Below are 15,834 nucleotides of genomic sequence, written 5' to 3'. Positions count from 1 at the left end.
GTAAAAGTCTGTGTGATTTTTTTTTTTTTCTTTCTGCTGCCGTTTGTGTTTCAGTTTATTCCTTCCCCTTACATAAAGGTTCCGCTTTCTGCCCTTGACGGGGAACATGGCGTCTGCAACCAGACTGATTCAGAAGCTGAGGAACTGGGCGTCTGGGGTAAAGTGATATCATTTCGGGCCATTGTTAATCATGGCACTAACCAAGCTGGTGATAGACGTAATGGCATTAATGTTTAGTGGCAAATCCTACTGCTAGCTCCGTTTAGTGGTCCGTAGATGACGAGGCTGAAGTTAGTTTCTTATTTGGCCAGCTTCTTATTCACTGAAGTTGATTTCTTATTAGAGCATTTTCTTGAAAATCACTATGACAAAAGAAAATGCGTTTTTTTTTTTTTTTTTTTTATACATAATTGTTAAACATTATGTGGGAACAACTATAGTCAGAATAGAAACCTAGATTGTGTTTTTGCAGAAATAATAATAAAAAAAAATCGTAAACATGCAAAAAATTGATAATTTTTTTTTCGAACAAGTAATTGATTATTTGAAGGGGCTAAACAGCATTGGGCCACTAAACCTAAGGGGAGAAAAATAAACAGTCCCTGCTTAATACCAGTATCCAGTCTGGCCCAAACTGTGGATTGGCAAGAAGACAGGTGATTACATTTTCACCATTTTGGATAAGCATCTGAGGAATTTAAGGGGTTATACAACATTGGCTACAAACCTGAGGGGGTAAATATAAGAAGTAAGGGATCCTTCATAATACCTAACTGTATCCAGCCTGGCCAAATAAGTGGATTGGCATAAAACAGGTGCCAATCTTGCTAACTACTTACTTATTCAAACAAAATTAAATGTAACTGGTGTTTCCAAAAGGTTAAAGGAGAACTCCAGAATAGGAAAATTGTCCCCCATACTGCCAGCAGTAAAAAAATAAAGATGTACATACCTTCCTTTGCTCCCCCGGGGCCTCCCGTAACCCACTCCGGTCTCCGCCACAATCTTCTTCCTGGTTGCTGGTGATCGGGGAGTCATACCACACTCCAATCACCGGCCACAGCGAAGTCCCGACTCGGCCGGCGATAGGGTGAGCGGCAGTTTGATGTTTTCGGCCCCGGCAGCACAACAATAGCGCAATGCGCCACTTAAAATTTATACGTTTTTAACCCCTTAAGGACCCAGCCATTTTACACCTCAGGACCCGGCCATTTTTTGCACATCTGACCACTGTCACTTTAAACATTAATAACTCTGGAATGCTTTTAGTTATCATTCTGATTCCGAGATTGTTTTTTCGTGACATATTCTACTTTAACATAGTGGTAAAATTTTGTGGTATCTTGCATCCTTTCTTGGTGAAAAATCCCAAAATTTTATGAAAAATTAGAAAATTTTGCATTTTTCTGACTTAGAAGCTCTCTGCTTGTAAGGAAAATGGATATTCCAAATAATTTTTTTTTTTTATTCACATATACAATATGTCTACTTTATGTTTGCATCATAAAATTGACGTGTTTTTACTTTTGGAAGACACCAGAGGGCTTCAAAGTTCAGCAGCAATTTTCCAATTTTTCACAAAATTTCCAAACTCACAATTTTTCATGGACCAGTTCAGGTTTGAAGTGGATTTGAAGGGTCTTCATCTTAGAAATACCCCACAAATGACCCCATTATAAAAACTGCACCCCCCAAAGTATTCAAAATGACATTCAGTCAGCATTTTAACCCTTTAGGTGTTTCACAGGAATAGCAGCAAAGTGAAGGAGAAAATTCACAATCTCCATTTTTTACACTCTCATGTTCTTGTAGACCCAATTTTTGAATTTTTACAAGGGGTAAAAGGAGAAAATGTATACTTTATATTTGTAGCCCAATTTCTCTCGAGTAAGCACATACCTCATATGTCTATGTAAAGTGTTCGGCGGGCGCAGTAGAGGGCTCAGAAGCGACAAGGGGATTTTGGAGAGTACGTTTTTTTGAAATGGTTTTTGGGGGGGCATGTTGCATTTAGGAAGCCCCTATGGTGCCAGAACAGCAAAAATCCCCCACATGGCATACCATTTTGGAAACTAGACCCCTTGAGGTACGTAACAAGGAATAAAGTGAGCCTTAATACCCCACAGGAGTTTCACGACTTTTGCATATGTAAAAAAATAAAAATAAAATTTCACTAAAATGTTTCCCCCCCAAATTTCACATTTTTGCAAGGGTTAATAGCAGAAAATACCCCCAAACATTGTAACCCCATCTCTTCTGAGTATGACGGTACCCAATAAGTTGACCTGAGGTGTACTATGGGTGAACTACAATGCTCAGAAGAAAAGGAGTCATATTTGGCTTTTTGAGAGCAAATTTTGCTCGGGGGCATGTCGCATTTAGGAAGCCCCTATGGTGCCAGGACAGCAAAAATCCCCCACATGGCATACCATTTTGGAAACTAGACCCCTTGAGGTACGTAACAAGGAATAAAGTGAGCCTTAATACCCCACAGGAGTTTCACGACTTTTGCATATGTAAAAAAATAAAAATAAAATTTCCCCCCCAAATTTCACGTTTTTGCAAGGGTTAATAGCAGAAAATACCCCCCAAAATTTGTTACCCCATCTCTTCTGAGTATGGAGGTACCCCATAAGTTGACCTGAAGTGCACTACGGGCGAACTACAATGCTCAGAAGAGAAGGAGTCATATTTGGCTTTTTGAGAGCAAATTTTGCTCGGGGGGCATGTCGCATTTAGGAAGCCCATATGGTGCCAGGACAGCAAAATAACCCCCACATGGCATACCATTTTGGAAACTAGACCCCTTGAGGAACGTAAGAAGGTGTAAAGTGAGCATTTACCCCCCACTGGTGTCTGTCATATCTTTGGAACAGTGGGCTGTACAACATTTTTAATTTGCACAGCCCACTCTTCCAAAGATCTGTCAGACACCTGTGGGGTGTAAATTCTCACTGCACCCCTCATTACATTCCGTGAGGGGTGTAGTTTCCGAAATGGGGTCACGTGTGGGGTTTTGTTTTTTTTGCGTTTGTCAAAACCGCAGTAACAATCAGCCACCCCTGTGCAAATCACCTCAAATGTACATGGCGCACTCTCCCTTCTGAGCCTTGTTGTGCGCCCCCAGAGCAGTTTGTGCCCACATATGGGGTATCTCCGTACTCGGGAGAAATTGCGTTACAAATTTTGGGGAGCTTTTTTCCCCTTTACCTCTTGTCAAAATGAAAAGTATAGGGCAACACCAGCATGTTAGTGTAAAAAGTTTATTTTTTTTACACTAACATGTTGGTGTAGACCCCAACTTCCCCTTTTCATAAGGGGTGAAAGGAGAAAAAGCCCCCCAAAATTTGTAAGGCAATTTCTCCTGAGTACGGCGATACCCCATATGTGTCCCTAAACTGTTGCCTTGAAATACGACAGGGCTCCAAAGTGAGAGCGCCATGTGCATTTGAGGCCTGAATTAGGGATTTGCATAGGGGTGGACATAGGGGTATTCTACGCCAGTGATTCCCAAACAGGGTGCCTCCAGCTGTTGCAAAACTCCCAGCATGCCTGGACAGTCAACGGCTGTCCGGCAATACTGGGAGTTGTTGTTTTGCAACAGCTGGAGGCTCCATTTTGAAAACAGTGGCGTACCAGACGTTTTCATTTTAATTGGGGAGGGGGGCTGTGTAGGGGTATGTGTATATGTAGTGTTTTTTACTTTTTATTTTATTTTGTGTAAGTGTAGTGTAGTGTTTTTAGGGTACAGTCACACGGGCGGGGGATTACAGTGAGTTTGAGCTGCCGCGCAAAATTTGCTGCATTGCAAACTTGCAGCCCAATACTCCCTGTAAGCCCCTGCCCATGTGAATGTACCCTGTACATTCACAGGGGGGGGGGGGGACCTCCAGCTGTTGCAAAACTACTACTCCCAGCATGCCTGAGAAGGTTTGGGAGTTGTGGTTTTGCAACAGCTGGAGGCACACGGGTTGGGAAACACTGAGTTAGGAAACAATGTTTCCCAACCAGTGTGCCTCCAGCTGTTGCAAAACCACAACTCCCAAACATTCTCAGGCATGCTGGGAGTAGTAGTTCGGCAACATCTTTAGAGCCAGATGTTGCTGAACTACAACTCCCAGCATGCTTGGAGTTGTAGTTTTGCAACATCTGGAGGACTACAGTTTGCAGACCACTAATACAGTGGTTCCCAATCTGTGCCCTTCCAGATGTTGCAAAACTACAACCCCCAGTATGCCAAAACTGTCCAGCCATGCTGGGAGTTGTAGTTCTGCAACATCTGAAGGGCCAGATGTTACAGCACTACAACTCCCAGCATGCCTGGACAGTAAGGGCATGCTGAGGAGGTGTAGTTTTGCAACATCTGGAAGGGCACAGTGGTCCAAAAACTGTGGACCTCCAGATGTTGCAAAACTGCAACTCCCAGCATGCCCAGACGCCAAGGGCTGTCTGGGCATGCTGGGAGTTGTAGTTTACAGGGTCCCATTACAGCAATGCATGTCGCTTTACGGCGACGTGCATTGCTGTAAAGGGCCCGACCGCGGCTGAAGATCTACTCACCTGTCGCCACCGCCGCCATCTTCCTCGCCGGGATCCGGGTCTTCAGGGACGAGGTAAGTACCGGGGCCGGTCCCCAGCACTCCCCCGTCCCCCGCCGTGTCCTCCGGTCTTCCTCCCGTCCTCTCCGGACTTTCAGGGGCCGGGCAGGACGGGAGGAAGTAACCGCCCCCCCTCCTGCGATTGGTCGGTTAACTAACCGACAGATCGCAGGGGATCGGAGGAGGTGGCAGGCTTGCCACCTAGCTCCTATACATTAGCATGGTCCTGGCTGTCTGTGACAGCCGGGATCATGCGAAATTACCGGGCGGTCGGGTCCCAGAGACCCGATCAGCCCGGTATCGCCGCAGATCGCAAGGGTGATTTCCCTTGCGATTTGCGGCGATCGCCGACATGGGGGGCCTACATGGCCCCCCTCGGCGTTTGCCCTGGATGCCAAGGATGGAAGGATTTCAGCAGGCATCCAGTTCCGATCTCTGCCCGGCGCGCGGCAGAGACCGGAAAACGCCAGGACGTACTGGATGTCCTGGGTCCTTAAGGCCCAGGGTGCGGGGACGTCCCCGTACGCCCTGGGTCCTTAAGAGGTTAAATTGTCATCTCCTGACCCCTATAACTTTTTTTATTTTACCACATATGGGGCAGTATGAGGGCTAATTTTTTGCGCCGTTATCTGAAGGTTTTAGCGGTACCATATTTGTATTGAGTAGACTTTTTATTTTTAAATTTTTTTTTTCATGATATAAATAAAGTGACCACAAATACGTCATTTTTGAATTTTTTTGCGCGTACACCACTGACGCTGTGGTTTAATTAATGATATGTTTTTATAGTTTGGACATTTATGCACGTGGTGATAGACAACATGTTTATATTTATTTTTAGTTACATGTTTGTTTGTTTTTTGTTTTTTAATGGGAAAAGGGGGGTGATTTGGACTTTTATTAGGGAAAGGGTTAAATCACATTTATAATTTTTTTTTTTTTTTTTTTTTTTTTTTTTTTTTTTTGCAGTGTTATAGCTCCCATAGGGGGCTATAACACTGCACACACTGATCTTTTACACTGATCATTGCAAAGCCATTGCTTTGCATTGATCAGTGTTGTCATTAGTCGATTGCTCAAGCCTGCATCTCGGGCTTGGAGCAATCAATTGCCGAACTGACCCGCCGGAGGAAGGTAAGAGGATCTCCACTCGCGTCCTAGCTGATCGGGACGCCGCATTTTCACTGCGTTGGTCCCGGTCAGCCCCACTGAGCAGCCGGGAAGCTTTTACTTTTGTTTTAGACGTGGCGTTCAACTTTGAACGCAGTGTCTAAAGGTTTAATAGTGCGTGACCCTGCGTTATATCGCGGGAGCCAGCCAAGGATGTAAATAGAAGTCCTTGGTCGTTAAGGGGTTAAATAACTTTGTGCCGTGATCTCACACAACGAACCCATGTGGGGACATTTATCATCGTTTGCTTTGGTAAGCGAGTTCTGTTGGCAATTTTTTTTTTCTTTTCTTTGGTTTTGCTTATGTATGATGCGTTTATTCTACTATCAAATGGGTTAATCATGGGTTTAGCTTGCATAAGCAAAAAACAATAAATTACCTCAGAACACCACTTTGTAAGCCCAGCTCAAGTTGCAGCTGTGAAAAAAATTTGATAGATAGGGGTGTGTTATTAAATTTTTTACCACTTTTTACCCCTAAATGTACTAACCCATTTTTCCTATTTTTTTTATATTCAGATCCGTGTATCCTGTGGACTTCTTCAGATTTAGTGGACTAAGATGACCCACTTTTTTTTTTTTTTTGTTTAATATTAATAAACTGTTTGAAGGCATGTGGGGAAGTGTTTTTTTGGAATAATTTAATTTTTTTCTTAACTTTTTTTTTTATTTTATTTTTTTTTTTTAACGTGTTTTATTTTTTGATTTACTTTACAGGCTTAGTAGTGGAAGCCATCTTATAAACTGAGTCTATTACTAGCATTAGCCCCAAAAGCATCTAGCGCTGAACACCAATTACCCCAGTACCCACCGCCACAGGGGTGCCAGGAAGAACCGATACCAACAGGCCTGGGGCTTCAAAAAGGGCACTCCTAGACCTAGGCGGTAACAGGCTGTTATTAAGGCTGGGGAGGGACAGAAACAATGGCCCTCGCCCACCCTGGTAACATCAGGCTGTTGCTGCTTGGTTGGTATATTTCCATTTTATTTTTGAAAGCATAGGGTTCCCTGTATATTCATACTCTGTCAGATACCATCCAAGCAGCAACAGCCTGACGTTACCAGGGTGGGCGAGGACCATTCTTACTGGCCCTCCCCAGCCTAAATAATGTCAGCCTGTTACCACCGAGGCCCAGGAGCACCATTTTTGACGCTCCAGGCCTGTTGGTACCGGCTCTTCCCGGCACCCCTGTGGCAGTGAGTACCGGGGTAATAATTGGTGGCTAGCGTTAGCTGGTTTTGGGGCTAATGCTAAGCCCTGGCTTAGTAATGGGTTCCGTTTAGAAGTCAGCTTCCACTACTAAGCCTGTAAAGTAAATAAAAAAAAATTTTTTAAACACAACACAACCCCCCCCCAGAAGCCCTCAAACGTTTTATTATTAACCCCTTAACCTGTTAAGGACTATGGGCGTACCAGTACACCCGGAGTCCGCTCCCGTTCTACAACACGGGGCCACATAGCCCGGTCAGGGTCCGGCCTCTGACAACGGCCGCGCGCTATTAACCCTTTAGACACGGCGTTCAAAGTTGAACGCCGCGTCTACAGTGAAAGTAAATCATTGCCGGTTAGCTCAGGGGGCTGCTCAGGATGTCCGCGGTGAAACCGCGGCATCCTGAAAAGCTGTGACACAGCAGGAGGGTCCCTTACCTTGCCTCCTGATGTCTGATCGTCGAATGACTGCTCAGTGCCTGAGATCCAGGCATGAGCAGTCAAGTGGTAGAATCATTGATCAATGGTTTCCTATGAGAAACCATTGATCAATGTTAAAGATCAGTGTGTGCAGTGTTATAGCCACCTATGGGAGCTATAACACTGCAAAAAAAAAGTGGAAAAAAAAAAAGTGAATAAAGATCATTTAACCCCTTCCCTAATAAGTTTGAATCACCCCCCTTTTCCCATTTAAAAAAATAAAAATAAACATGTGGTATCACTGTGCGGTTAATTAAACCGCACAGTCAATGGCGTATGCGCAAAAATTCCAAAGTCCAAAATAGCGTATTTTTGGTCACTTTTTATATCATGGAAAAAGCGATCAAAAAGTCTGAATACAAAAAATGGTACCGCTAAAAACTTTAGATCACGGCGCAAAAAATGAGCCCTCATACCACCCCATATGCGGAAAAAAAAAAAAGTTATAGGGGTCAGAAAATGACAATTTTAAACGTATACTTTTTCCTGCATGTAGTTATGATTTTTTTTTCAGAAGTACGACAAAATCAAACCGATATAAGTAGGGTATCATTTTTATCGAAAAACGTACTGTGTAGAAACAGAAGCCCCCAAAATTTACAAAATGCAGTTTTTTTTTTTTTTTTTTCTCACAATTATTTTTTTTTTCCATTTCGCCGTAGATTTTTGGGTTAAATGACTGATGTCATTACAAAGTAGAATTGGTGGCGCAAAAAAATAAGCTATCATATGGATTTTTAGGTACAAAATTGAAAGAGTTTGATTTTTTTTAAAGGTAAGGAGGAAAAGATGAAAGTGCAAAAAAACGGAAAAACCCCGGGTCCTTAAAGGGTTAAGAACGCAGGGCTTTACCGTTTTTTGCATTATCTTTTTTTTTTTTTCCTAATCACCTTCTAAAAATCATAATGCTTTCAATTTTGCACCTAAAATTCCATACGATGGCTTATTTTTTTTGCGCCACCAATTCTACTTTACAGTGACAGTCATGTTACCAAAATATCCACGGTGAAGCTGAAAAAAAATTCATTGTGCGACAAAATTGAAGAAAAAATGCCACGTTGTAAATTTTGGGGGCTTCCGTTTCTACACAGTAAATTTTTTCGGTACAAATGACATCTTATCTTTATTCTGTAGGTCCATACGTTTAAAATGATACCCTACTTATATAGGTTTGATTTTGTCGTATTTCTAAGGGTGCATTCCCACAGGGCGTATACGCAGCGTATTTGACACTGCGCTAAATTTATGGCAGCAGCGGGAAATACGCTGCGTATTCCTTGCTCACTATACACACAGGGCTTTCCGGCGGCAGCCCTATCTGTGTAGTGAGTTTTAGAGGCGGGGCCGTGTGCCGCGTGTCTGACGCACGGCTCCGCCTCCAAAACTCACTACACACATAGGGCTGCCGCCGGAAAGCCCTGTGTGTATAATGAGCAAGAAATACGCGGCGTAATTCCCGCTGCTGCCGTAAATTTTGCGCAGTGTCAAATATGCTGCTTATACGCCCTGTGGGAATGCACCCTAACAATAAAATCAGAACTACATGCAGGAAAATTTATGTTTAAAATTGTCATTTTCTGACCCCCTATAACTTCTTAATTTTTCCGCATATGGGGCGGTGTGAGGGCTCATTTTGTGTGCGCCGTGATCTGAAGTTTTATCGGTATCATTTTTATATTGATCAGACTTCTTGATCGCTTTAATAAATTATTATTTTTTTGATCATATAAAAAGTGACCAAAAATACGCTATTTTGGACTTATTTTTATAATTTGGACATTTCCGCACGCGGCGATACCACATTTTTGAATTTACATTTTTATTTATTTTTTCTATTTTAGTGGGAAAAGGGTGGTGATTCTTACTTTTATTAGGGAAGGTGTTTAAATGATCTTTATGAACTAACTTTTATTATTTTTTTTATATAAATTTTTTTTTTTTTTTTTTTTTTTGCAGTGTTATAGAACACCCCCCACACCCCGGTGGCTGTTTCACTGCTTATACTGATCTCATACACAGATCACTGCCATGCATTAACATGGCAAAGATCAGTGTAATCGGCGGTTGATTTCTCAAGCCTGTATTTCAGTCTTGGAGCAATCAATCGCCGATCGGACGCGACTGAGGCAGGTGAGGGGACTTCCGCTCGTGTACTAGCTGATGTGGGCATAGCGATTTCACCGCAATGGTCCCGATTTAGAGATGAGCGAACTTACAGTAAATTTGATTCGTCACGAACTTCTTGGCTCGGCAGTTGATGACTTTTCCTGCATAAATGAGTTCAGCTTTCAGGTGCTCCCATGGGCTGGAAAAGGTGGATACAGTCCTAGGAGACTCTTTCCTAGGACTGTATCCACCTTTTCCAGCCCAACGGAGCACCTGAAAGCTGAACTAATTTATGCAGGAAAAATCAACTGCCGAGCCGAGAAGTTAGTGACGAATCAAATTTACTGTAAGTTCGCTCATCTCTAGTCCCGATCAGCCAGACTGCACTGCCGGGAAGCTTTTACTTTAATTTTAGATGCGGCGATCAACTTTGAACGTCTCGTCTAAACGTTTAATAGCGCGGCACAACGATTGGTCCCGCACGCTATTATCCCAGGATCCCGGCGTGTGACCCCGCGTTCTATACCGGGCGTATGCGTACGCCCTGCGTCCTTAAGAGGTTAAACCAAAAAAACGCAGGTCATCTTAGTCCACCAAATCTGAAGAAGTCCACAGGATACAAGGATCTGAAGTGAGAGGAAAAAAACTAACAAAAAATGGGTTAGTACATTTAGGAGTAAAAACTGGTTAAAAAAAATATGTAATAGAGAGAGATTCCATTCTACTGCACTACATATAGGGACATATAACAATCACTGGCCTCCATACCTCGCTCTAATCGGCTTTTACATACGGTACTGCCACTTGTAAACCTAACCTATATGTTAACACTCCAAATACCCATATATTATGCATGCTATTACATTTATTGAATGGATTTTATTTTATACATGCTATTTATGTTATTGTTTTGGCTGAGGGCGAGCCGGATGAGGAGCAAACATAGGGGAGGACATTTGCGCTCGTTTTCTTCATTACACCAGGAAGCAAAGATCAGGGTGTAGTGAAATGTGTCCAGGGAGCTGGTGCCAAATGCTGAGCGAGGCTGCAAGCCCCCCCCCCCCATAAAAAAAAATAATAATAATAATAATAATAATAATAATAATAAAAAAAAATTTGTATGGGGCGGGTGTGTGCATTTCTGCCAATCACAGTGGCTTTGCTGGCTCAGCATTTATCGTCAGCTGCTTGGACACACATCTCTACAGGGAGCAGTTTTCTTCAATACACCAAGATGATTCCCTTTTGGAGGTTGAACTAGGTAGCACAGCCTTTACACCACAAACGGATCCCAAAAATAGGGAAACTTTGAGGAAGGCACATTTCTTATAATACTCTATGGAGAAAGGATGCATCCAGGTAAGGCTGGGTTCACACTACGTTTTCTCCCATACGGGAGCGCATACGGCAGGGGGGAGCTAAAAGCACGGTTTTAGGTCCGGTTGTAAAAGCGCATACAGCGCAAAAATTAGCCGACCGAACGGTTCACTCCGGTCGGCTCATTGAAATGAATGACATACGGGAGCGCATACGGTGACATACGGGAGCGCGAGCTTTTAGCTCCCCCCTGCCGTATGCGCTCCCGTATGGGAGAAAACGTAGTGTGAACCCAGCCTAAGGCTTCTTTCAGATCTCCTTTTTACACAAGTTTAACGGGTCAGTTTTTAAAACTAAAACCGGCCCGTTAAACACATTTGTTACCGCATGCATAGAATAAAATGCAGTGACTGATGTTACACACAATGATCTTTTTTGCAGATTCTGTTCCTGCATCTTTTTTATTTTTTTTTACCAGATACAAGACGGAGCCTGCAGCACTTTTTATACATTTATTTTTTATTTTTCCCCTAACACATCTGGTAACTGATGCCTCCTCTCCTCATATAGTATAATACAAAACGTACCTTAGGCCCCTTTCACACTGCAGGTATCATTCTGTAAAAAACCTCCGTTATTACTCCCGGCAAAAAGTTCTGAAAACAGCTGGCAAAAAATTCCATTCATGTCATGGAATTTTTTGAACATCCTTTTGCATCAGGCATGTCCGTTTTTACTAATGACAGTTATTTTTGACAGCACAAAAGATGGTGCATGCACAAATATTTGGTCCGGCAAAAAAAAATTGTGAAAAACCGGACGTTAAAATTTAACATTGAAGTCTGTGGGAACCTGATGTTCAAAAAACACCCATTATCATCAGTTATTGTCAGGTTTTTTAACATCCTTTTTTTGCACTGAGCATGCTCAGTACAGCTTTAAAAAAAGGGCTAAAAACCTGATTTAAAAAAAACGTATGTAACTGGTAACGGATGAACAACATCAGGTTTTTTAAGGAAAAAAACATTAAAAAATAACAGATGATGGTCGCCAGTTATTACCAGTTATTGCATCCGTTTTTTTTTTTTTCATCCGTTATTGTAAAATAACGGCAGTAAAAAAGCAGGATGATACCTGTACTGTGAAAGGGGCCTTACCCGAAATTATCATTTTTCGGCATCCAGTAGTGGCAGGAAGGCTGGTATCCAACTCTCAGGGCTGCACTGGGAGTACTGTTGTGCTGTCAGGACCCTGAACCAAATTAGAAGGGGCTGCCACTACCACCTCCTGCCTGTAGGGGACGGCAATTTGAGAGTCTTGCAGCCCTGCATTACACTATGGAGCTCCAGTCAGCTCATACAGTGCACGGTGGGGCCCACACACGGTGATGGCAGTTGCTCAGCAGCCAATATGGGGAAAAGGAAGAAGACCAGCACAATAAACAGCCAGAGGTATGACAGGGAAGGTGAGGAGCTTCTGGATAGCATCTCTGCTCTGCTGAATGGTGGCTCCAGGTCTGTCTGTGTTCTAGTAGCTTTATTACCAGCAGTACCACAGAGCCCCCCTCCCCTACTGCTGGTAATAAATCTACTAGAACACAGACAGACCCATGAGGGGGAACAAGTGGTCTTTTGTGGCAGAATGGTCTGTAGTTGAGGGGTCCCTTCTCAGATGTTGAGAATCCTATGTGCCCTTCTGCTAACACTTCCTCTCAGTAACTTGACTTTCAATTTACCCTTGACCTGTCAGTCATGATTTTACCCCTTTTAATGATTAAAAAGAGGACAAATCCCCTATACACTGATCTCCACCAACCTTCATAGACTCCTGCACACAGATGTTTTCTAGTATAATTAGCAGGATTTGACAGGAGTCTGAGACAGCTGGATAACAGGTGATAAAATCCCTAGATTTATCAGTGTATGACCCTATTATATCCTGGTGGCACAGAGTATGACCCTATTATATCCTGGTGGCACTATTATATCCTGGCAGAATATACAGTATGTAGCTCCTGCTCTTCTTGCATCCCCTCCCGACCCTTCTTAAAGGAAATCTGCAGCCCTAGCAATGTATCCCCTATCCACAGGAATAAGTGTCAGATCGTGGGGGGTCCGAAAACTGGGACCCCCCTGCGATCTCCTGCATGGTGCCTCGGCTCTCCCGTGCATGTGGCGTGCCGGCCGCAGCATGTTCTATGGGAGAGGCGGTAATGTACCTTTTGTGCCTCCCCACCTCTCCTATGGAGCTGTATGAAGAGGGGGTGTACCATTAACTTCAGCTTAGGTTTATGCTACATGCATTAGCAAGTGTAGAAATCCGGGGACCCTGTTTGGGAGATCGCTGTCGGCCCCCCTGCGATCAGACACTTATCCCCTATCCTGTGGATAGCGACTAAGTTGTTTCTGCTGCAGATGTCCTTTAACTCCTTAACGACACAGGACGTAAATGTTCGTCATGGTGAGATGGTACTTAATGCACCAGGACATACATTTACGTCCTATGCATAACCACGAGCATCAGAGCGATGCTAGCTTCATGCGCGGCAGGTCCTGGCTGCTGAGAGCAGCCAGGGACCCGCCCGTAATGGCGGACATCTGCGATCGCACGGATGTCCGCCATTAACCTCTCAGATGCCGTGATCAATACAGATCACAGCATCTGCAGCATCGCGGTACTTTGGATGATTGGATCGCCCGAAGCGCTGCCGCGGTGATCCGATCATCCAGCATGGCAGCCGGAGGTCCCTTCACCTGCCTCCGCTGCCTTCCATGGGTCTTCTGCTCTGGTCTGCGATCAAGCAGACTAGAGCAGAAGATGACCGATAATACTGATCAGTGCTATGTCCTTTGCATAGCACTGAACATTATTAGCAATCGGATGGGGACTATTAAAGTGTAAAAATAAAAGGAGAAAATGTAAAAAAAAAAATAAATAAATTTGAAAAAACCCCTCCCCCAATAAAAACGTAAAGTCCCATTTTCCCTATTTCACCCCCAAAAAGTGTAAAAAAAATAAAAAATAAAAAAAATACAAATACAAATCTAAGCTCACAAGTAGAAGACACAGGTTACATCTCACAAATATGCAGGGGTCCTGTGTCGTCTACTTGTGAGCTTAGATTTGCTTTGGACTTGATAAAGGGAGGAATCCCGAAAGCTTGTCTCTACAAAATGCTGTTAGTCCATTAAAAAAGGTATTACAAGATACTGCAACATTTGATTTGCATCTATATTTTTATTTTTATTATCATTTTATATAGATATTTGGTATCGCCGCATGCGTAAATATCCCAACTATTAAAATAAAATGTTAATGATACTGTACGGTGAACGGCATGAACATTAAAAAAAAAAATGAAAAAAAAAAGTATTAAAAGTTTTAAATGAGCAAATATGGTATCAATAAAAAGTACAGATCACGGCGCAAAAAATGAGCCCTCATACCGCTGCTTATACGGAAAAATGAAAAAAGCTATAGGTCTTCAAAATAGGGGGATATTAAACGTACTAACTTGGTTAAACAGTTTGCGATTTTTACCGTAAATTGTACGGCGTGAAAACTAAACCTTCCAAAATTTAGCAAAATTGCGATTTTCTTATTAAATTTCCCCACACAAATAGTATTTTTTGGTTGAGCCATACATTTTATGGTAAAGTGAGTGATGGCATTACAACGAACTGGTTCCGCAAAAAACAAGATTTTTTGAAGGCGAGGAGGAAAAGACGAAAATGTAAAAAATAAAGTCCTTAACCCCTTCCCGACCTATGACATACCTGTACGTCATGGGTGGCAAGGTGTTACCGACCCATGACATACAGGTACGTCATGAACATTACTGCCGCTACTCGCGGCATCCCGCAGCGCCCGGTAAGATGGTGGCCAGCCATCTTACCGTGCGACCACGGGGGGTTTCATCCCCCCCAGCGATCGCTGCTATCAGCTGGTCAAATCTGACTAGCTAATAGCAGCGTTTCGCTATGAAAATACTTAGCAGCGCGGTGTGTGAGTCCCGATCACGGGGATCGGGACACACACCGCTCTGCTAAGTGTCCCTGACCCGTCCCCCGGCATCACTTACCCGTCCGAGCGGTCCCGGCGTCCTCCATGCGGTCCTGGCTGCGCTGCGTCCCGGAGGTGAGTTTGCAGCAGCAGTGCGGCATCTTCATTGGCAGCAGTGAGATCGCCGTAAAGCGATCTCACTGCTGCCTCTGAGAGTTTCAAAACTGCAACTCCCAGCATGCCCAGACAGCCTTTGGCTTTCTGGGCATGCTGGGAGTTGCAGTTTTGCAACATCTGGAGGTCCACAGTTTGGAGACCACTGTATAATGGTCTCCAATCTGTGCTCTTCCAGATGTTGCAAAACTACAAATCTCAGCATGCTCAGTCTGTCCAGGCATGCTGGGAGTTGTAGTTCTCTAACATCTGGAAGAGCACAGATTGGAGACCATTATACAGTGGTCTCCAAACTGTGGACCTCCAGATGTTGCAAAACTAAAACTCCCAGCATGCCCAGACTGCCCAAGCATGCTGGAAGTTGTAGTTCGGCAACATCTGATCCTTCAGATATTGCCGAACTACAACTTCCAGCATGCCTGGGCAGTCTGGGCATGCTGGGAGTTGTAGTTTTGCAACAACTGGAGGCACACTAGTTGGGAAACATTGTCCGTTTCCTACCTCAGTGCCTCCAGCTATTGCAATTGTTGCAAAACTATAACTCCCAGCATGCACTGACAGACCATGCATGCTGGGAGTTGTAGTTTTGCAACAGCTGGAGGCACACTGGTTTGGAAACACTAAGTTTGGTTGCAAAACACTTGAAAGTTTATTACTTAACTTAGTGTTTCCAAACCAGCGTTCCTCCAGCTGTTGCAAAACTACAACTCCCAGCATGCACGGACAGCCAAAGGGCATGCTCGGAGTTTGCAACAGCTGGATATTTGCCCCCTCCCCC

The 15,834-nt window shown here is 43.6% G+C and overlaps 1 protein-coding gene across 1 annotated transcript in view; it reads left to right on the top strand.

The window, feature by feature from the left end:
• Window positions 1–15,834, top strand: part of NDUFA7 (NADH:ubiquinone oxidoreductase subunit A7) — a 68,481-nt gene that overhangs the window by 6,649 nt on the left and 45,998 nt on the right. Inside the window, exon 2 of the mRNA XM_056571838.1 lies at window positions 79–157. Within this exon, the coding sequence (XP_056427813.1) occupies window positions 79–157 (79 nt within the window). The remainder of the gene's footprint in view (window positions 1–78; window positions 158–15,834) is intronic.

This window comes from Hyla sarda, chromosome 1 (genome assembly GCF_029499605.1).
Source record: "Hyla sarda isolate aHylSar1 chromosome 1, aHylSar1.hap1, whole genome shotgun sequence".
NCBI classification, from domain to species: domain Eukaryota; kingdom Metazoa; phylum Chordata; class Amphibia; order Anura; family Hylidae; genus Hyla; species Hyla sarda.
Note: the sequence above shows the minus strand (reverse complement) of the source record. Positions and strands in the feature narration are given on the sequence as shown.